This window comes from Trifolium pratense, linkage group LG3, assembly GCF_020283565.1.
Source record: "Trifolium pratense cultivar HEN17-A07 linkage group LG3, ARS_RC_1.1, whole genome shotgun sequence".
Taxonomy (NCBI): Eukaryota; Viridiplantae; Streptophyta; class Magnoliopsida; order Fabales; family Fabaceae; genus Trifolium; species Trifolium pratense.
This window is the reverse complement of record NC_060061.1, coordinates 42,159,059-42,181,040: the sequence shown is the minus strand read 5'-3', so window position 1 is coordinate 42,181,040 and position 21,982 is coordinate 42,159,059. Positions and strand designations below refer to the sequence as shown.

The window sequence follows — 21,982 nt, the reverse complement described above, 5'->3', positions numbered from 1 at the left end:
GCTTATAATTCAAAATCGTTGCTATTAATTTTAGGTCAAACAAAACTCAATCCAACTCGAAGTAGGTCAGTCCCAATCCAATAGTTTAGAGTTAGTCTAAACTCTCTCCAACACATTTTTTATTATTTTTTTACAAAATATACCGTCCAAAGAATAACCCGGCATAAGTATGAATTGATCATCGAGTCCGATCGGAGTCATCCGACTCGTCATGTATTTAATTCTAATAACAATTAAATCTATGACGTCAACAATAGAAGATGATTTGGATACCGCATGAACGCGATGTCTTCCCTTAAAATTAAGAGTGCAGGGGACTTCGACTGCCTTAGAATCTAGTTACAATTTTTTTGTATCATATAACGAGTTGTTATTAACCTTTTTCATTTTCTATGCACCACATATTTGAATGTCACGTTTTTAAAAGCTCAACTTTATCAAGAGTTTAAACAAAAATACAGGATTCTTGTTAGAAAATTAAAACTATTCTATGAAAAACATAAAGAAAGACAAGTAAATTCATTCATTTAATTGATTAAGTTAAAAGGTCACAAACACCGGATATTACTATATGGTATAGTATTTCTAAATGGATAACAAGCTAAATGAGCTAACAAAGGTCCAACTAGAATTCAACTAAATAATATGACCAAAAACAAATTCATATAAACATTGAACAAATTCAAGTTTCATCCTTGAATCGATTTGCATATACATTAGTGTATGTTTAATATTACTGTTAAAATTACGGTGATTAGAAGCTACATAATGTAATTTTTGGAGAATTATGGTGGAAACTTGATAAAAGAAAAATAACCAAATAAGCCAGAATGTCATGACCAACTTTTTTGCTAGAAAGTCAAGTGCCAAAGTTAAAATTGTCTACGACATGAAAACATTAGTAATTTTTTATAACTTCCTTTTCCTCATACCAACCTCAGAACTACGATTACTTAAGTCATCAGACTACTAGAACACCATATAAAAATTGAAAATTGATAAAAGAAAAATAACCAAATAAGCTAGAATGTCATGGACCAACTTTTTTGCAAAAAAGTCAAGTGCCAACAATCATGGTAAACAAAGAGATTATTTTCTAAGCACTCTAAGCACATCTCTAAGCACTCTTCTATATTGACCGATTATTTTCTAATAAAAAGTCATAGTAGAGAATGCATTGTCCAAAACTCCTAAAAGTATAAAATAGTTGGATATGGATATCAAATCTACTATATTATGCAAAAGACTTGAAAATTTAAAGTTTATTAAATCATATGATTCACATTCTATACCAAATACTATACTAAGGGGTGATCCAATTTCACTATGGGAGGTTAATTTAAGTGCAAAATTTTGTATGAACTAATTCATTGAAATTGATACCAGAGGGAATTGAACCTCACAAAATACTATTGTTGTTTATAGATACATTCAAAGTTTGATGTATCTAGACTATAATATATACTAGATTCATCAAACTTTTAATGTACCTTAAAAAATTAATCTTTTTCTTATAATTAGGACGATCATTGCCTTAATTTAGAAGACTGCCTTGAAAAACATATATATCTCAAGACTCAAAACAACGTACTATTAATTTGAGAGTTGAAACAAATATTTTTGACAGAGGGAATTGAAACATAGGGAGTAAAAATTACCTCTAATTAAAATAGTAAAATCAAGAATGTCTTCTTCTTCTTGTTGTAAAAAAATAAGAATGTCTTAAATATTAGTGATTTTTGAGTCATATGATTTTTATGTGATTAAAAAACCTCCTACTCATTCAGAATGCAAAAATAAAAATAAAAAATAAAAATAAATAAAAAAAATAAAAAATAAAAATACGAATGTCTTGTTCTTCTTCTTCTATTGCATAAATGTCCAAACTTCCATTTCTTCCCACAATGGTAGCAGAAGCTACATTTACACCTGAAAAAAAAAAATGCAGCTAGTATAGTTATGTTTATCATGCGAAAACGATAAAGATTAGTTAGGCGAATCTCGAATACAAAACAAACCTGCATTTGATTTGTTCGCATCCACTTGTTCTCTTGACATAGATAGAACATTTTGGACATCTCTGCCACTTCTTTCTTTTAGCCAAATTCAAAAACTTGTTATCTAAATCTTGTTCACCTTTATCGCGTTTCGAATTTTGAAATTCGCAACACTGCATCTCTGAGTGCCATGGAACTTTACATTGGGCACAAAATAACCTATGACAAGCCGGACACTCGCAGCTAGTGATAATTTCTCTCGTATCATTGTCATTCACCAACAAAATCGAACAATCCTTAAATGGACAATAAGTCTTTTGCTCCCATGAAATTTTGTTAGATAATATATAAATAATATATTATATTAAGGGTAGTTTAGTCTTTTATACTTTAGTATTTATACCTTTCTATTATTTTGTACTCAATCACTTTTTGATTATTCCTAATGAAACCCTAGCCACTTTATGTTTTCTCTTTCTATGGATTGTTAACATGGTATCAGAGCCGGGTTAAGGACTGCAATGTGGGCATTTGACCCAAGACCACGCTAGGCGTGAGGGTGGGTGTTGAATATGTAGTTTGTGTTGTTGGAATTTGTTTGAAGTCCCACATTGCTTAGGTTCCCGGGATGTGAAGTGTATAAATATGTGAGGGCAACCTCACCCTTTGAGCTAGCTTTTGGGGTTGAGATCCAAGCATATTTAACATGGTATCAAAGAGCTTGGTTGATTCGATCAGAACTTGAAAAGTTAAGGTTTGGTTTATTCTCTCCCTGGATCTTTGGATTAGTGTCTTTCATACTTTGAATTGTTGGAACGTGAGTTTATTTATAATTAATAGTATTGGCACTTTTTTTTTTGATTTTGTGTTGAGTATTTTGGAAGTACCTGTGATCAATCGGTTAACATACTTGGAGCATCTTTTTTATTGCATTTGGTGTTGGCAACAATTTCAATTTGGAGCATCTTTGTGATTCAATTTGTTACGGCAACAATCGGTTAACATATATTCTTTGTGATTGAATTTTGTTTCGGCAACAATTAAAGTTTGGTTTCCCTTGATTTTTCATAGTATATTGTAATGGCTAGTGACAAAGATGATTCTCTTCAATCTATTAGTGTCCAATTGAAAGGAGAAAATTATCCTTATTGGAGTTATGTAATGAGAAATTTTTTGAAAGGAAAAAGGGTGTGGAGTTATGTTGATGGAACCTATGTTAAGCCCACTGATAAAAAAGATGAAGTAAAGTATGCAACAGAGTTAGATACATGGGAGACTAGTAATTCGAAGATCATTACTTGGATCAATAATTCTGTTTCTCAGTCAATAGGTATGCAATTAGCAAAATATGATACTGCTAAAGAGGTTTGGGAACATTTAGAACGATTGTATAAGCAGTCTAATTTTGCTAAACGTTATCAGTTGGAAAGTGACATTAGAGCTCTTAAGCAAAATAATACGAGCATTCAAGAATTTTATTCGGCTATGACTAATTTATGGGACCAATTGGCTCTCATGGAACCAGATGAATTAAAAGCTGTCAAAGCATACCTTGACCATAGAGAAGAGCAACGATTAGTTCAATTTTTGATGGCTCTTCGTGACGAATTTGAGGCACTGCGTGGGGGTATTTTACATCGTACTCCTCTTCCCAAGGTTGACTCGGTTGTTAATGAACTATTGGCAGAAGAAATTAGACTCAAGTCTCACTCTCTTTCGCATTTGGATAAAGAAATTCCTCCATCTGTCTTTGCTGCTCCTTTTAACAAAGGAAAACCTCAAGGGAGGGTTGGTGTTGGTATTGATGAATGTGCTTTTTGCAAGCAAAAGGGGCATTGGAAATCAAACTGTCCGCAATTGATGAAAGCGGGAAGAAAAAATTTTAAGGCTCCCTCATCTAATGTTGCTGCTGCTACTTCTTCTATTGTTGCTCCTCCGTCCGTTGGTTCTGGTATTGGTTCTGCATATCCATCTGAGACTAATTCACATGTATTTGATCTTGCTGAGCAGTTTCAAAAGTTTCTCGCAACTCAGCCACATGCTATGTCTGCCTCCTCTATCAAAGGTTTGAATCCCTCTAGCTTGTCAGGTATATCTTCTTCCATATGGATTTTTGATTCCGGTGCATCCCATCATATGTCATATGATCATAAGTCATTTGTGTCCTTAAATCCTAAATCATCTATGTCGGTCTTGACTGCTGATGGCACTCCTATGCCACTAGCAGGCATTGGGTCTGTCTCCACAACTAACTTGTCTTTATCTAATGTATATTATATTCCTAACCTCACTTTGAGTCTTGTTTCTGTTAGTCAATTATGTGATTCTGGTTATTCAGTTGTGTTTTCTTCCACTTCTTGTTATGTGCAGGATCAACAATCCGGGAGGAAGATTGGGACAGGCCGTAGACAGGGGGGACTTTATATTTTGGATGAGTTGAGAGTTCCAGATACTGCAGCCTCAATGTCTCCTTCGACTGTTGATTTATCATCTTTTCGTTTAAATTCGTCTTCTAGTAGCTTTTATTTATGGCATTCTCGCCTTGGACATGTTTCTGCCTCTAGATTAAAGTACTTGGCTTCTACCGGAGCTTTAGGAAAGTTGCAAACTAGTGATATTTCTGATTGTTGTGGTTGCAAACTTGCAAAATTTTCTGCTTTGCCCTTTAATAAAAGTACTTCTGTTTCTAATGCACCTTTTGATTTAGTTCATTCTGATGTATGGGGTCCATCATCGGTTCTTACCAAAGGTGGATCTAGATATTATGTCTGTTTTATTGATGATTATAGTCGTTATTGTTGGGTTTATCTTATGAAAAATCGTTCAGAATTTTATGATATTTATCGTATGTTTCGTGCTATGGTTAAAACTCAACATAATGCTGTTATAAAGTGTTTTCGTTGTGACCAAGGTGGAGAGTATACTTCTAATAAATTCTCTGAGTTGCTTGCTTATGATGGTACTATTCACCAGACTTCATGTACCGATACTCCTCAACAAAATGGCGTTGCCGAAAGAAAGCATCGTCATATTGTTGAAACTGCTCGTTCTCTTTTGTTGTCTGCAACAGTTCCAGGTGAATTTTGGGGTGAAGCTATTCGTACAGCTGTCCATGTCATTAATAAAATTCCATCATCTGTCACTTCAGGTTTGTCTCCATTTGAGGTTTTGTATGGTTATGCTCCTGATTATTCTTATTTAAAAGTATTTGGTTCTACTTGTTTTGTTCTTCTTCCACAAGTTGAACGTAGTAAATTGTGTCCTCGCTCTGCAATATGTGTTTTTCTTGGTTATGGCGATGGTCAAAAGGGTTATCGCTGTTATAATCCTATTAATAAAAAATTGTATGTTTCTCGTCATGTTGTGTTTCTTGAGCACATACCATTTTACTCTCTTTCTTCTGATTCACATACTTCTACCAGGTCTGAGCTTGCTCATATTGATCCTTTTGCCTTTGATGATGATATTTCTAGTGATTGTACTATTGAGAATTGCAGGGCTGACACTATTGCCACTCCAGATACAAATGCTCCCTCTGTCCCCACGGCTATCCAACAACCTCTTGTGACTGTTGATCCTACGCCATCCACAGCCCCTTCTCCTCGTTATCCCTCTCGTGATCGTAAGTCTACTCAATTGCCTGATTTTGTTTATTCCACTTATTCCCCTTCTTTTGCCTCTTTTCTAACCTCCATTCACAATTTGTTTGAGCCTTCTTCCTATAAAGAAGCTATTCTTGATCCTCTTTGGCAGCAGGCTATGGCAGAGGAACTTGCTGCTTTGCATAAGACAAATACTTGGGATTTAGTACCTCTTCCACCAGGAAAACGTGCTATTGGGTCTCGTTGGGTATACAAGATCAAAACCAAATCTGATGGGTCAGTTGAGCGATACAAAGCACGTCTTGTTGCTAAGGGTTTCTCTCAACAGTATGGCATGGATTATGAAGAAACATTTGCTCCTGTTGCCAAGATGACTACTATTCGTACTCTTATTGCTGTTGCTTCTGTTCGTCAGTGGAATATTTTTCAAATGGATGTTAAAAATGCATTTCTAAATGGTGATCTTCAGGAGGAAGTTTATATGGTACCTCCACCAGGTATTTCTCATAATAAGGGAGTAGTGTGTAAGTTGAAGAAAGCTCTATATGGTCTGAAACAAGCTCCACGAGCTTGGTTTGAGAAGTTTTCTACCGTAATTACATCTCTTGGGTTCCGCTCTAGTGATCATGATTCTGCTTTATTTCTTAGGACCAATTCTCATGGTCGTATTCTATTATCCCTATATGTTGATGATATGATTATTACAGGTGATGATGTTAATGGGATCAATGAGTTGAAATTACAGTTATCTAAACAATTTGAGATGAAGGACTTAGGCACTCTTCGATATTTTTTGGGGATTGAGGTTGCATACTCCCCTAGAGGTTATCTTCTTTCACAATCTAAATATATTGCCAATATTCTTGAACAATCTCGTATTTCTGATACCAGATCAGCAGATAGTCCTCTTGAACTCAATGTGAAATATGCTCCCTCTGATGGCGTTCCCTTATCGGATCCCACTCTGTATCGTACTTTGGTTGGCAGCTTGGTGTATCTTACTATTACCAGACCAGATATTGCTTATGCAGTGCACATTGTCAGTCAGTTTGTTGTTTCTCCTACTACAGTGCATTGGGCAGCTGTTCTTCGCATTCTTCGTTATCTTCGAGGAACTCAATTTCAGAGTCTTCTTTTTCCTTCATCTTCTTCGTTGGAGTTACATGCTTACTCTGATGCAGATTGGGCTGGTGATCCCACTGATCGCAAGTCTACTACAGGTTTTTGTATTTTTCTAGGAGATTCTCTTATATCTTGGAAGAGCAAGAAGCAAGACATTGTATCTCGTTCTTCAACAGAAGCAGAGTATCGTGCTATGGCCACTACCACTTCAGAAATAGTGTGGTTACGTTGGCTTCTTTCTGATATGGGTGTTCCGCTGTCTAAACCAACTCCTATGTATTGTGATAACAAAAGTGCCATTCAAATTGCTCATAACTCGGTCTTTCATGAACGCACCAAACACATTGAGATTGATTGTCACCTCACTCGTCATCATCTTCAACATGGCACTATTATTTTACCATTTGTTTCTTCCTCCTTGCAGATTGCAGACTTGTTCACGAAAACTCATTCTATTAAACGTTTTCATTTCTTGATTGACAAACTCTCGATGCTTCCTGTTAATGCATCATGAGTTTGAGGGGGATGTTAGATAATATATAAATAATATATTATATTAAGGGTAGTTTAGTCTTTTATACTTTAGTATTTATACCTTTCTATTATTTTGTACTCAATCACTTTTTGATTATTCCTAATGAAACCCTAGCCACTTTATGTTTTCTCTTTCTATGGATTGTTAACAATTTTAGCCTCATACTTGGCGATTTCCCATCGATCGATAAATTCTCTAGGCATAATGTTTTGTAAATGTCTCGGCTCCAATTTCACTGAGCAATTTGGAGTTGGACAAGTCACCTTAACCACATTATTGCTAATTTGAGAAGCCACATACTTTGAAATACAATCAACACAAAAGAGGTGGTTGCAACGTTTTCTTTTGAATATATCAGAATCTGTTATTAAATCAAAGCATATACCACATGAACTTCTTGAAGATTCGCCATCGATTTCATCATTGATTTCTGAACTAGATTTTCTCTTCATCGACTTCCTTGCTGAGAGCAAGTGCTTTTGTTTCACTGTTGCTGTTGAGCGTGAGTGCTTCATGATCGGTTCTTGTTTCATTGAGCCGAAGAACACAGTTCGCAAGCAACCAACCTATCTGTTCTCGAATCCGCCAGATTTTTGGAATCCACCGGTGAATAATTTAGAATCCACCAAATGTTTAGCTTAAATAATAGGTAAAAATAAATATAACAAATCTAGTTGAAAGATACTAAAAAAAAATAACAAACCTAGCTAAATAAAAATAATAAATCTTGTTAAACGATAGTAAAAGAAAATAACAAATCTAGCTCAATAAAAATAGAATATCTAGCTAAAAGATAGTAAAAGAAAATAACAAATCTAGCTAAAATATAAATAAAATCAAATTTAGCTAAAATAATAAAATACTAAAGAAACTCTCGTGCATCAGTGTGAATGAGTGCTTCATGATTGATTCTCGTTTCGCTACCTGCATTGAAAGTGAGTGTTTCATGATCGCAGTAGGGTTTTAGGGGATTTTTTTTTTGTTTTTTTGGTGAATAGGGGTTTTAGCCTTTTAGGGGATCTGTTATTATTGGTATATGTTTCCTTTTTTTTTGGAATAGATTCGATATTGGTATGTTTCTTTTTAATTTTTTTAATTAATATATAATTTTCTGTCAAAAGAAATTATTGCCAAATTTTTTTAATGATAAAATAAGTTTCATGATGGGCTTTTGCCCCTTCTTTTATCCAAAAATAAATAAAGTTCATGCTAAATTAACAAGAGTACAGCCAAATTAACTTTGAGTTGAGACATTCTCCAACAATATTTTAAGAGTCGAATCAAATACATGTTATTAATACACAGAAATTTCAGAAGGCAAAAGCACTACTAGAAAAATTCTAATTAGCGAGGGAAGTATTCCGTCACTAAACACTAAATTTCCGTCACAAAGCAATTTAATGACGGAATTTGTTGCGGCCCTAAATCCGTAAACAATTTCAACGTCGCAAACTATTAGCGAGGGAATTTCAATTCCGTCACAAACTGGTACGGAATATATCCGCTACTAAAGTTAAATTCCGTCACTAAATTACAAACATGGCCAATTTTATTTCCGTCACTAATTAATGAGGGAATCATGGACAATAATCAATCATGAATCCCTTCCTACATAGATGTGTCTTCACTGTTATTGGACTTTCAAATTTCAGACATTTGCATTTCTTACACGGGCATCTAATATCCCCTCTTCCGATGTTATTTACATCTTGTTCCAAAGCAAACTTAATAAACTCATCAACTCCGATTTCAAATTCTTCGGTGATATTCTTGTGTGAATCAACTCTATTATTGATCCACTTTCTATTTTCAGGTACTTCCATCGCTGATGCACTATTTATTTACACAATAAAAAAATAAACATAGTTCATAAAGAAAATGTTTTTGGTTTCTAGTTTCATCTAACATAGTCAAGATTGTCATAGCAAGAATGTAGCAGAACAAATAAAAAGGACAACTGATAAAGGAAATTGTTCAAACAAGAATGGGGATTCACTATGATCTTGCAATATTAGTAAGCATGCATGGAACAAACCATATGGGCACAATTATATTAGTAAGCATTCTTAAGGAAATATAGTAATGTTGCAATATTGTGTTGCATTCAATCAAGAATTTGGTATTAGGATTTATATTCTTGTATACTCTATCTATAATTTCAATCTTATATTCTTGTATACTCTAAGATATCTAGAAAATAACTCTAGAAAAACAAGCTAACATAAAAAGTCTAGAAAATCACAGCAACAAGAAAATAAAACAAATGGAATAAAGCACTGCATCATGAAATTTCTACAAAGAGAAATATTAACCAACTAAGTATATTATGTATGTATGAATGAGAATGAATCTTTAAGTGTGCACAATCTTCTTACAATAATATTGGCTCTCATGCTTTTTAAATTTTCAAGTTTGCACAATCTTCTTACAATAATATGTACTAACATATTTTAATAGATGAATCGAGTAATGTTATAAACTGACAAACTTAGCAAAGGATGATCAATGATTTCTTTAACTCTGCAGAGTACTTATTTTGAACTAATGTTTGCAGAGAACTGGTATAATTGTTAATTCAGTATTCCTTATGATCACAAAATATTGTGATTATTTCATTTTACATTTAATTACATCCACCATAAATATTCTCTTCCATTTCAGAGAACAAGCTAACATTTATGTGATTATTAGAAATACACAAAGATTGATTCAGCCAGGGTTAGAACTTGTATACACCCGATCGATTCGGACTTAAAGCTTATTAACCAATTGAGCTAAATCACTTAAACTTGTATTGGAAAATTAAAGTGAAACTCTGATATACCTACTTAATCAAACACAACAATGACTTAATCAAACCATATTTGCAAAAATCACTTAATCAAATATCACTTGATCAAACACAACAATGACTTAATCAAACAACTTTGACTTCAGAGTTTTTACTAATATCTCAAACCACATTTGCAAAAATCACTTAATCAAACACAACAATGACTTCATAATTTTCAAACACAACAATCAAACACAACAATCACATAATCGAACTATATTCCAGAAAAATCACTTAATCAAACCACATTTGCAAAAATCACTTAATCAAACACAACAATCACTTAATCGAACTATATTCCAGAAAATAGAAACGAGAGAGAGAGAGAGAGAGATTTTCACTTACAAGCTTCGAAGAAGAAGAAGGAGTGAAGCAAAACCTAGAAACGAAAATTGTAGCTCCGGCGTGATTCAGAGAGTTCCGATTTAGCTCCGGCGTAGATTTAGACTTCCGATTGTTGCTTCGTGTTGTTGGTTTTGCGAAACGATGATGGAGGAGAGTTTCTCAATTGCGAAACGATGATGGTGGTTTTGCGATTCTGAGAGAGAGTCTTACGATGATGGTGGTTTGGTTTTGCGAACCATGGTGGAGAGAGAAGGCTTGCGATTCTGAGAGAAGGCTTGCGAAGACTTAGGGTTTTGCGATTCTAATTTGCGATTCTGAACGGGAAGATGTTTAATAAAATATATGTATTTTAAATAATTAAAAAATGAATTGTTTGTGATGGAAAAAATCCCTCACAAACTTTATAATTCAAATTGTTTAATAAAATTAACATCCATCACTTGAGAAAGAATAAACCATAGTACAAATTTTCCACCTTTATGACGGATTCTGTGACGGAATATTTATGAGGGAAAAAAATTGTCACAAATTCCGTCACTAACATTAAGAAATTTGATTTAAAAAAAAAATGACTTTCCATCACTAAAAATTAAAATTCCGTGGCAATTTGTGAGGGATTTGTTTCCCTCTCTAAATTCCCTCACTAATTCGCGAATTTCTAGTAGTGAAGAATGTTAACAAAACTATATTAGTCCTAATAACTAAATTGAATTCTTCCACATTTGGTCAAGGTTCAAGAATAATGAAAGATTCACGGACTTTAAATACATTCGTCTTTGAAAAAAAAAATTGTTGTTAATCTTCACTCAAATTATATGTGGTCTTTAAAATGACCAATTATGATGGCTTATTTTTAAAATGACCAATTCAACCACGTGTTGACAAATTATTTGTAGGTTTGAGAGGATGTTGAATATGGTGATAGCCACATTAAACCTCTTACTCAAGATACAGTACCGACAAAATGAGTCGCACTCAAGCAATCAAGCAAGCACAAAAAAAAAAAAGACAAGAAAACCATAAAGACTCGAGCACAATTATTAGACCACAAAACAGGTAATGATGAAGTAGTTAAAATACAATGTTGCCTTTATGGCTTTTGAAAGTGGGCGCTTAGATGCCGTTTCAACAATTGACGTGACAACCCTAACATCGATATATGGAGGCGGTGGATGAGGTGAAGGACGATCCATTGGAAAAACGTTTGTAATAGAGTGGTTCCACTGTGATAAAATTATGCCGAACAATGATGATGAGTTTTTCAACACCACGAGAGGCATTCTATAAATGCAATGAGGTTCCACAATGTATATATTTTTTTCTTTCCTCTGCATAGTGTTTTTTTTCTTGTTGATTGTATCTCTGTTTAACTAATCTTGCTTTATTTCTGATGACCTTACTTTTATACTTATGAAATTGAAAGTTGGGTCCTTCTAATGTGGAGCCATCAAAGTATTGGTCCATTATGGACCTCTTTTTATTTTACCATTAGATTAGGTCATCCTACCAAACTCTATCATGGTCTATCAACACCAAATAAAACCCATCAACTCTCTTTCATTTTGTCTTCTCTTTCCCAACCATTCTCTCATTTTGCTGCTTCTTTCTTCAACCCATGGATTCATAGTTTTTGTTCTCTTTTTTTTCTTTCTCTAAACCCATGATTCATGGTTACCCAAAGCTTAATCTGAAAATAAAATATTCTGGAGATCTCCAAAAATGGTACAATTTCTTATTATTGATTTTTTTTATCTGAGATCAAACAAAAATTAAGGCCTATGTAAACAGCATTGAACATAAATTTACTAAACTAATAAGCCAAAATTTGGGAAAAATCAACAAGAAATAGTTTACTAAAACCATTGACTATGTTTTGTACTCTAAATTTTGTGATTGTGTTATTGACAACACCTCTCTTAGAAGCTTCCAAGATTAGCAAGGTGCTATGTTGCCTACTTAGGTACGGTACGGGTACCGGTACGCGTTACAATATTTTTAGAAAATTTAAGGTACGTGTATCTTAATATAAAATATTAGAAAAATTATTTTTAAGTGAATTATTATTTTTTTTTTTGACTAAATAAAAGATATTCATTCATTCAAATTGATAAGAGTACATCGATGCAATACAAATCAAAATCGCTAAAAATAAAAAGCATGAATCTGCGAACAAACTCACAGCATCCGTGTTAATAGCATCAAACGGCATATTGCAAAAGCCTACATATTTGACTATATTGAAGTTTCCGGAACATTCATGTCGCCGGATCTGTAGCGTTGATGGTACAAAAGTCATTGATCAAAAAATCAAAACTCAAAACTCATTTGCGCCTTCTCTATTTCCCGCTCTGAATCTCTGATAAATAAATACCCCAATCTCAATCCTCATAATCAACATTGAAATTCATATTACAAGTTACAACCCTAGATCCCCAAATTTCTTTTCTTCTCAAATTTTCTTGCGAAAATGTCAGGTCGTGGAAAGGGTGGTAAGGGACTCGGAAAGGGAGGTGCAAAGAGGCACAGAAAGGTTCTTCGTGATAACATCCAAGGAATCACAAAGCCAGCAATTCGTCGATTGGCTCGAAGAGGTGGTGTTAAGAGAATCAGTGGTTTGATCTATGAAGAAACGAGAGGAGTTTTGAAGATCTTCTTGGAGAATGTGATTCGTGATGCAGTTACTTACACAGAGCATGCAAGGAGGAAGACTGTTACCGCCATGGATGTTGTTTATGCTCTTAAGAGACAAGGAAGAACCCTCTATGGATTCGGAGGTTAAAGAAGATGATTCACTTTTTTTTGTGTTATGCTTTAAGTAATCGTGTAATTGGAACATGTCATTGTTCTTTAAATGCTTATTCTGGTTTTTACTTTTTGATTTCTGGTCCTTGGTAACTTGTAAGTATAAACAAGATTGAAATTGAATGAAGTAATTTTTTCTTTTGAATTACGATTCTGATTTATTAATTTTTTTATTTAAGTTAAATTGTAAGGTTAGCTTTGAAGTTTTGAGTTGGTTTTGGCTCTCAAGTTGGATTTCTTGAAAATTTGCTTGATGGGGATAAGTGTCATGTAGAACCGTGTATTGTAATCCGAACCTGCCCAGAGCGAGTCTCCCATAGAGGCAAGTGAAGCTGGTGAGCTGTATGATTGGCAACTATCTCCTGCGATGCAGAGAGGACTCAGCTGTCACTCTGGGTTACTGCATTTTTCTAAATTCGGTTCTTGATGCCATCTCGGTTTTATTCCTCTTATATCTTAAAATTCCGGTTCAAGTTTGGAAGGTGCGTCATATTTAGAGAGAATTTTTATAGGGGGATCTGCAAGGTCAAAGAAGTTAAGAAGATGAATCGGGTTAAATAGAGTCAAGTTTTTCAACTAAAACAGGTGGAATTAGTCTTCTCAACTAAATGAGGTCGGAGAGAGTACTAATAATATTTGGAGGGGGTGGATCGGAAAAGTGCGGAATTTCAAAATCAACTCAACATACAGAATTTTAGTCAACATGCTATCGGGATCACAAAACGAGGAGGAAGTTTATCGGCTAATTTTGAAGAGCAAAGCTCCTTTAAAAGTTACGGCTTTTGTTTGGCAACTTTTACTTGACCAAACTCGAACAAGATATGACCTTCAATGAAGGGGAGTGACTTAGTTCGCTCTTATTCATCCCGCTCGCTATGAGACAAAAATAATCAAATTCCATTTTGTGGTTACACCTCAAATTCAAATTCAAATCCAAATCCAAATCCTAATCGTTAATAATTCAACAATATTTAAATTCAAAATGAAATTCAACACATCATTTTAAAAACATAAACAAAACAACTAAATTTGTTCAATGAAATATAAGTCCAAATTTCATCTAAAAAAACTATCTTTGCTAATTTCATATAAGCTTAAGAAACCATTTAAAATGCTGATATCATCCACCTTCCCCAAATTCACCAGGCATTTTGTAATTGGATTGGCAGTTTCTTCTCCAAATCAGTTATTGTCCTGCAAAAATTGACATATATCAACACATAAAATATGGTTTAGATCACCAAGGTCCAAGAAATTCATAGGCACAAACATTCATTCAAATGTTACAGAGTTTTAAAAATGTACAATTCAAGTAAAATTATTGAGTTTTAATTTGTTTTACCTGCATATGCTTGGATTTTTTAGAAGTAGGAAATGAAGAGTTTGGTTGAACATGATCAGACGGTTGGTCATCCACCAATTTAATAACAACATTATTGTTTCCATTTTGATCACTGCTAGAACCTTTTTCACCTGTCACAACGTTTGAGAAATGTTAGTTACTTTGAAACCTTTTAACAACATGAGAAAGAAAGTTATTGTTATTAACATGCATATATACCAGGTACTCTCATTAGTCTATCCTTAAGATTTGTTGCCAGAATTGTATTCACAACTTGATTCTGAGATTCTAGTTGATGTTGCAGAAAATTTCTAGTTTCAATGTTCTTGGACATCACATGTTGACTTGTGTTTTGATTAAGAGATGATGAATTCATACCTAAATGGTTAACTCTTACAAATTGTTCAGCAGTTGTAATTTTAGTGTTCTGATTATTAAGACGCGACACACCTTCACTTGTTTGGACATATCTTTTATGTTGTTCAGCTGTTGGAGTTACTACTTGGTCAGAAGGTGGAGTAATACTAAGTGTTGAAGGTGAAAAGTTTGTATGCAGAAAAGGGCCTGTCATGGATATACATTTGCCTTTATCAAGAGAGTTGGTTTGATTAATTGGCACTCCTGTTGGATTGACAGGTTTGAACTCAACAGGCTTATAATAAGGAATTTGAACTTCATGTGAATGTAATAACATATCCGAATCCGAGTATTTTGAAAACTGAGGATTTGGATTTCCGGTGTTTCGGAGATAATTATTCTTTTCAATCTGATTCTCCCGAGTAAAACCAATTTTGGTGGGGATCAAAGGAACATTCTCATTAACACCTCTCTCAGTTTGTGCAGGTTGGTCGGAATTAAACATGGCTACACCGGATAAAGTAGGACAGTTTCCTACTCCAATAGTGATGAAATATCCACCAGGAAATGATCCATCAACCACACCAGTGAACTTCATTCCTTTCTTGATTGCATCAAATTGATCCCTTTGATGTTTATTTTTAAGATCTGGTATATATCTAATGGGAACAAATTCATTTGCATCATCTGGTATATTGTGTTGCTTTTGATTTATATATTTTGTTTGTTGATCTTTGAGTGAAAACTGTCTTGAACATTCTTCATCTGATCTTGGCTGTTTTCTTTGACGTTCAGTATCCTCGGTATTGCATGCTTTTGAAGATGAAACTTTATTATTTGTTGAATCATAATTCGATGTGCCTTTTTTGTCACCATGTTTATCATATCTCTTTGGTAATTCACTCATAGTGACTTTTCTCTCTGCAATAACATAAATAAAGGCTATATATGATTTAAGAATAAATCAATAGTTAGTCATTTGATGAATCAATCAAACAATGGTATATATCTAAATGATAAGTCAATAAAGGCTATGATTTTCTTGTTTATTCTTAATTTCATTTACAAACATTTGTATATTTAACAGATTATATCCACTTCGTACGTTGTTTATTTCTATTATATCTTGAACTCAACCATTAAATTCATCAAGTAACTAAGAGAGCAATACTTCTAGTCCTTAGATGAATCTACTAGTCAATCTTTGATTACAGAGACACTAAAGGCAAGAGTGGATATGGATCCATGCTGATCCATGCTTATGATAAGAATCTATCCCTTAAAAATTTTCAAAAATTTGAAAACATCCAACAATTAACAAGCATTGTAGTGTTTTTGTAATCCTTCTTAGAAACATATTCAGTGGCGGAATCGGGGGCGGCTGTGGGTGGCACCCCCAGAAAAATACGAAATTACTAGCTAGTATACCCTTGGTAGTTTTCTAAAATTACAAATATATATTATAGTAATATATACTTGTTTCGGAGAAAATATATCAAGATGGTGGATTGTGGACTGGGTAGAATTGGTGTCCAACACCTAGAGTTCTTGGCTTCAACTCTCAGTGGTTAAGTTTTTTGTATTTTATTTTCTGTTTTTAAAAGAAAATCAATTATTTGATGACAAAACTTTGTTTCAATTCATTAATAATGACATTTTCTTAAAAATTGTTAATTTCCATCCGTATATATCAATATTTTGCACAATTTCTATTTTTTCTTCTAAAAAAAAGACAACTATTTTCAATTAAAAACACAAATTTTCTTTTCGGTGTGTAATATAATAATATAAAACATATGATATTTCTGATGATAAATTTTGTGCGAGTATTTTTTATTTTTTTGGTTTATAAACCCTCTGGTTCCTAGAGAAAATGGACCCTAATAATCCAGAGTTCGGTCGTTATGTAAGTAAAGTCTGACCACTTGAGCCCAATGACTTGGTTAATTTTGTGTGAGTATTAGTTCAAAGTCAATTCTTGATTATTTCAAGTCACTTTATTGATAATCAAATTTTTGTACACAATATAATTTTTGTATTTAATTTTTATACATAATTTTTTTTAATGTCCCCTTTAAAAAAAATTCCCAGTTACGAGACTTGTATTAAAAATAGGCAAATACCTCGGAAATTGTAAAACGTCAATCCAATTGCTCTCTGCTTCGTTTGCTCCATCTATTTTGAGCCTTCAAAAGCACATTGTTTGAACATTCAACCTCCTTGCAACTAGGTGAATAATAAGAAACCAAAATAACAAAACTATCATCACCAGAATCATCCTCATCATCATTATCATTGCTTTCAAAATCAGAACCAAGAGGCTCTAACCACCAAATAGACCAATATGAGTCAGCAGATGCATAATCAGACAATAAACACCAATCACCAACATCATACTCTTTTATCAATTCTTGTCTCATCCATCTTTTCTTCATCAAAATAGACGGAGTAAACGGAGCAGGGGACAATTTGATTGACGTTTTACAATTTCATCAAGGTATTTGCCTATTTCGAAATTTCAGGGGGATATTTGACGAATTTTAATTTTTCAGTGGGTATTTGACATTTTATTCATACAATCTTATTTAAAAAGTAATATAATTCAGACAATTCATCGAGTTAAGAGATTCTCTCCCATCCTTATTATCCGGAAAAAATTATTTTTCTCATATAAAAAATAATGAAATTCGGACAATTCATTGAGTTAAGAGATTCTCTCCCATCCTTATTATCTGAAAAAAAATTGCTTTTCAAATTTTATAAAATAATTATTGTACTTAGTCTATACGATGGACTAGATACATCAATTGACAAACTTTTGTTAAAAATGAAAGTTATTGGTTGATGGAAAATAATAAAATATCGAGTATCTAACAAAAACAGAAATAGTAGCACAATGGAAGCACTGATCCGCACGGCTGCAACGAAATATATCCGGACCGTTAGATATTACTTATCGACGTTCAATATGCTTTTTCACAATATGCGCGGATCGCAAATATAGGCCGTCGATTAAATACAATCCAACGATTAAGAACAAACACAAAACTGAGTTCCCTCTTATTCATCCCGCTCGGTACCAAATATAAATACTCAGATCCAATTCATTGTTTCCCACTCGAATTCAAATTGAAACCCTAATTCCCAAATTTCTCAAATTAATTTTCTTCTAAAATTTTCTCGCGAAAATGTCAGGTCGTGGAAAGGGTGGTAAGGGACTCGGAAAGGGAGGAGCAAAGAGGCACAGAAAGGTTCTTCGTGATAACATCCAAGGAATCACAAAGCCTGCGATTCGTCGATTGGCTCGAAGAGGTGGTGTTAAGAGAATCAGTGGTTTGATCTATGAAGAAACGAGAGGAGTTTTGAAGATCTTCTTGGAGAATGTGATTCGTGATGCAGTTACTTACACAGAGCATGCAAGGAGGAAGACGGTAACCGCCATGGATGTTGTTTATGCTCTTAAGAGACAAGGAAGAACTCTCTATGGATTTGGAGGTTAAAGAAGATGAAGCACTTTTCTTCTTGTGTTATGGTTTAGCTGTGTAATTTGAGCATGTGATTGTTCTTTATAATGTTTAATTTTGATTTTACTTTGTTTACTAGATCTGTTCCCTACAAGATTTTAATCTAATGAAGTAATCTTTTCTTGTGAATTATGATTCTAGTTTATGCCTTTTTTTTTTTGGTTAAATTATCTAGCACTGTTTTGCCTAAAAGTCTCTTGGAGATGGCTATGTGAAATTAGTAGAAGTTGAATTTAGGAATAAATCTGTGTCACTATGAATGGCTCTATGTGAAAACCCATCAAATTATATTAGTTTCTTTCAATTGGTATATATTATGAGGATTGTTGAGACATTTACATGGCAGATTGGAGTTTTCCTTTATAATATTTTATGGTACAATTTTGCCATTGAGAGTGTTCTTGCTTTTGGGTATGGTATGGTGCATTATAGGTTTTGAAGTAATAGTTTGCTAGTTTTTGTAATTAGGGGCACTTTTCTTGTAATTAGAGATCCACATCCTCTTTATTAAACACATGACATAACTGAAGGTGTAGTGATTGATTGTACTCTTAGTATGTGTTTGGTTTTGCGGTGGACAGAATTGATTTTGATAGAATTGAGTTTGATAGAATTGATTTTGATAGAATTGAGTTTGATAGAATTGATTTATGTTTGGATATATTCATACAAAAGTGAGTTGAACAAAGAATTTAAGTGTAAAAATCAATTCTAGAATGAGAAGCTACAATTTCTAGCTTCAACTAGAATCCATTCTGGAGGCAAAATTAATTCTACTTTTGAGGAACCAAATAAGTCAGAATCCATTCAACATGTCCAGAATCAATTCTGGCTGCTCCAAAATTGAAACCAAACATACACTTAGTTTATGTTGACGAATTCACAATAACAGGAAATGATGAGAACGAGGAGAATGAGTCGCAATCTGGTCTGAGTTGGTAAGCTTTTTTCGACTAGTCCCCGACAAATTCTAACCTTTAGTGGGTACAAATAACCTGCCAATCTCCTTTGATCTTCAGCTCTGCGTTATGTGTAAGTTGAGTGAGACAGAATTGATACAGACTGTACCATGCATACTCCTCGTTTGTCCGGCCTCCAAACTCTTTCATCATTTATAACAGTAAAAATAGCGTGTATTAAGTATACTAATCACAGTCTTGATTTCGATGTTGCTTCTGCACACAGCTCGAATAGTAGCTATATTCAAAACTCTAAATCATTGTGTACATTTGTAATTGTTACATTTTACAAAAGCTAAGACACAGCATCAATAGTCTATGATGCTCAATTTACTCTCTTAACGATTTGAGAGAAGCTAAGACACACTGAAATTCTGCATACTACCAAATTCTGTTGTCTGTTTTTTATGAGAATTGCCTCTGGACTCTGGTATCTAAATTCTACAGCAGTAACAGCACCATAAATATGGTTGTGAGAATTGCATCTGGTAAAAAAAGGATTTGAAGGGGGTAACAGGATGTGCAAGCTTCATTTATGAGTTAAAAATCCTCCGGAGCATGGTTGAAGTGATCGACACCCTCTTTATTAGACACACAACACAACTGCAGTTACATTTGTGACCTTACCAAGCAGCAGTAAGGGAGGAATTCGAAAACACTTAACCACCCCGCGTCGATACACAACACCATTTTACTTTTATAGTCATTTACTTATTACTTTCCTGCAATTTAATTTACCCGCACAACTATCTCTAAACAACAAAGCGAATACAAAATTATCTAAGCGAAACTAGTAATTTTGGCACAATCCGTGTGGAGAACGATAACTTACCACTTTATTACTTGGTAGCGATTCCGTACACTTTTGGCTACAAAACAAAGGCATAGTATATAAGCGGAACACCAATGAAAATACTAAAACAGACACCACCTAATAGAGGTCTAATTCAAATCTCATTCTTAAAAAGACACTCCTCAGCTTCAAGACCATCAAAGAAGACAACAACCAGACTCAAAGAGATGCCACTAGACAACTAACTCCCGATCTCGAAGCAAAAGTGATTGGCCCATCATCAGAATCACTACAAGAAAAAGGATTTTTGACAGCGATTATTTTGCAGCGACTTTCAAATTGTTGACAAAAACATACATATAGCAGCAACTAATTTAAGTCGTTGTAATAAGTTAATTTTTTTCTCAACAATTTTATTATTGTTGGGAAAAATGACTTATCCCAACAATAATTATTGTCGCCGGAAATAATCCAATTTTTTAGTGTACGTACAACAACAACTAATTTAAGTCCATGTTATAAGTTTTTATTTTCTTTTCAATTTTAATATACATAATATTTTTTTATACATAAAAAAATTATCAAATTTTTATTGTTTTATTCCTATTTTTATGCATAGATTCATATATAAACTTTTGTTGTTTGTTTTCTTCTAGGTTTTTTCTAATTTACCCTTTTTCTAGGTTTTTTTACTAAACTTCCTATAATCTTTATTTTTTGTTTTTCTTTTCCTATTTTATGCATATATTGTTAATAGAGTAAAATTACAATGAATGATACAAAATTTGAAATATTATTAAAATTGATAAAGACAAATTAGCAAACATAGTAGTAATCAATTTATTATATTAGAATAGATTAATTAAATTATGTTTATTTGTATTAAAAAAAGGTAGTTTGTTTTCTTTTCTTCAAAACTCAACGGTACCACTCGATACCCTTTAAAAAAAACAAAATAGTACCACTCCATATATATCTACATTGAGCAAAGAGAATCCATTATTTTATTTTTCATGTATTTTGAAATATTTGTTAATTAATAAAATCTATTTAATAATAGTTATAAATCCACTCACTTGTATCATGTATTGCAAACTTTCTCTACCGTATATTACTATTCATCCAATGCTCCTCTTTCTGTTTTGTTCACTCGATCTCTCCAAAATTTAACAGCGCCACTTCTCCATCATGTCACCGTTATATTCATCAACTTATATATTTTTCCCTTTCAAAATCACTTATCTCAAGTTGTTCCCCACATAACTTCATTAAAAGTTGAGTAGAATTTCAATAAAAAAAAATCTACGACGAGAAGACATCTAATATTAGATAACATTCTTGAAGAATACTAACGCAATTGAAGAAAAGTGTCAAGACTATGAAAGAAGATGATGAATAACGAAGAAAAAAAAAGTGGGGCAAGAGATCAAGTCATCGGTGTCTTAATAATTTATGTGGTGTTCTTATAAGATTAATTGATAGACATTCAAAGTAGTACCGCTCTTTTTGTTTTCTACCTTCTTGTTGTTTGTCTAGTCTCTAATTTACGATTTTGATATTATGCGGATGCCCGCTTGTATTTTTTTTAAGTACTTGGTTTTGTTACAGTCTAAATGACTTGTGATTTGTATTTTGATTCTTTGTATTTGTATTTTAATTTTTTATAAATATAATTATCTGATTAAAAACAAAATCGAATAATTTTTTTTTCCAAAAATTAATTGATTGATGCTAATTTTTTTTTATAAAAAATAACAAAAATATCTAATTT

General features: G+C 33.3%; 2 protein-coding genes across 2 annotated transcripts; both read left to right on the top strand.

Annotated features, from left to right (window-relative positions):
• The first annotated feature begins 12,827 nt into the window (after nucleotides 1–12,827).
• Nucleotides 12,828–13,381, top strand: LOC123913655 (histone H4). The gene has a single exon (XM_045964462.1). It carries the CDS (start codon nucleotides 12,902–12,904, stop codon nucleotides 13,211–13,213), a length of 312 nt encoding a protein of 103 aa, XP_045820418.1. The 5' UTR covers nucleotides 12,828–12,901; the 3' UTR covers nucleotides 13,214–13,381.
• LOC123913656 (histone H4) lies at nucleotides 12,841–18,588 on the top strand. The gene is made up of 2 exons (XM_045964463.1): nucleotides 12,841–12,887; nucleotides 18,110–18,588. The coding sequence occupies exon 2, from the start codon at nucleotides 18,124–18,126 to the stop codon at nucleotides 18,433–18,435; it is 312 nt and encodes a 103-aa protein (XP_045820419.1). The 5' UTR covers nucleotides 12,841–12,887; nucleotides 18,110–18,123; the 3' UTR covers nucleotides 18,436–18,588.
• The last annotated feature ends 3,394 nt before the right edge of the window (nucleotides 18,589–21,982 follow it).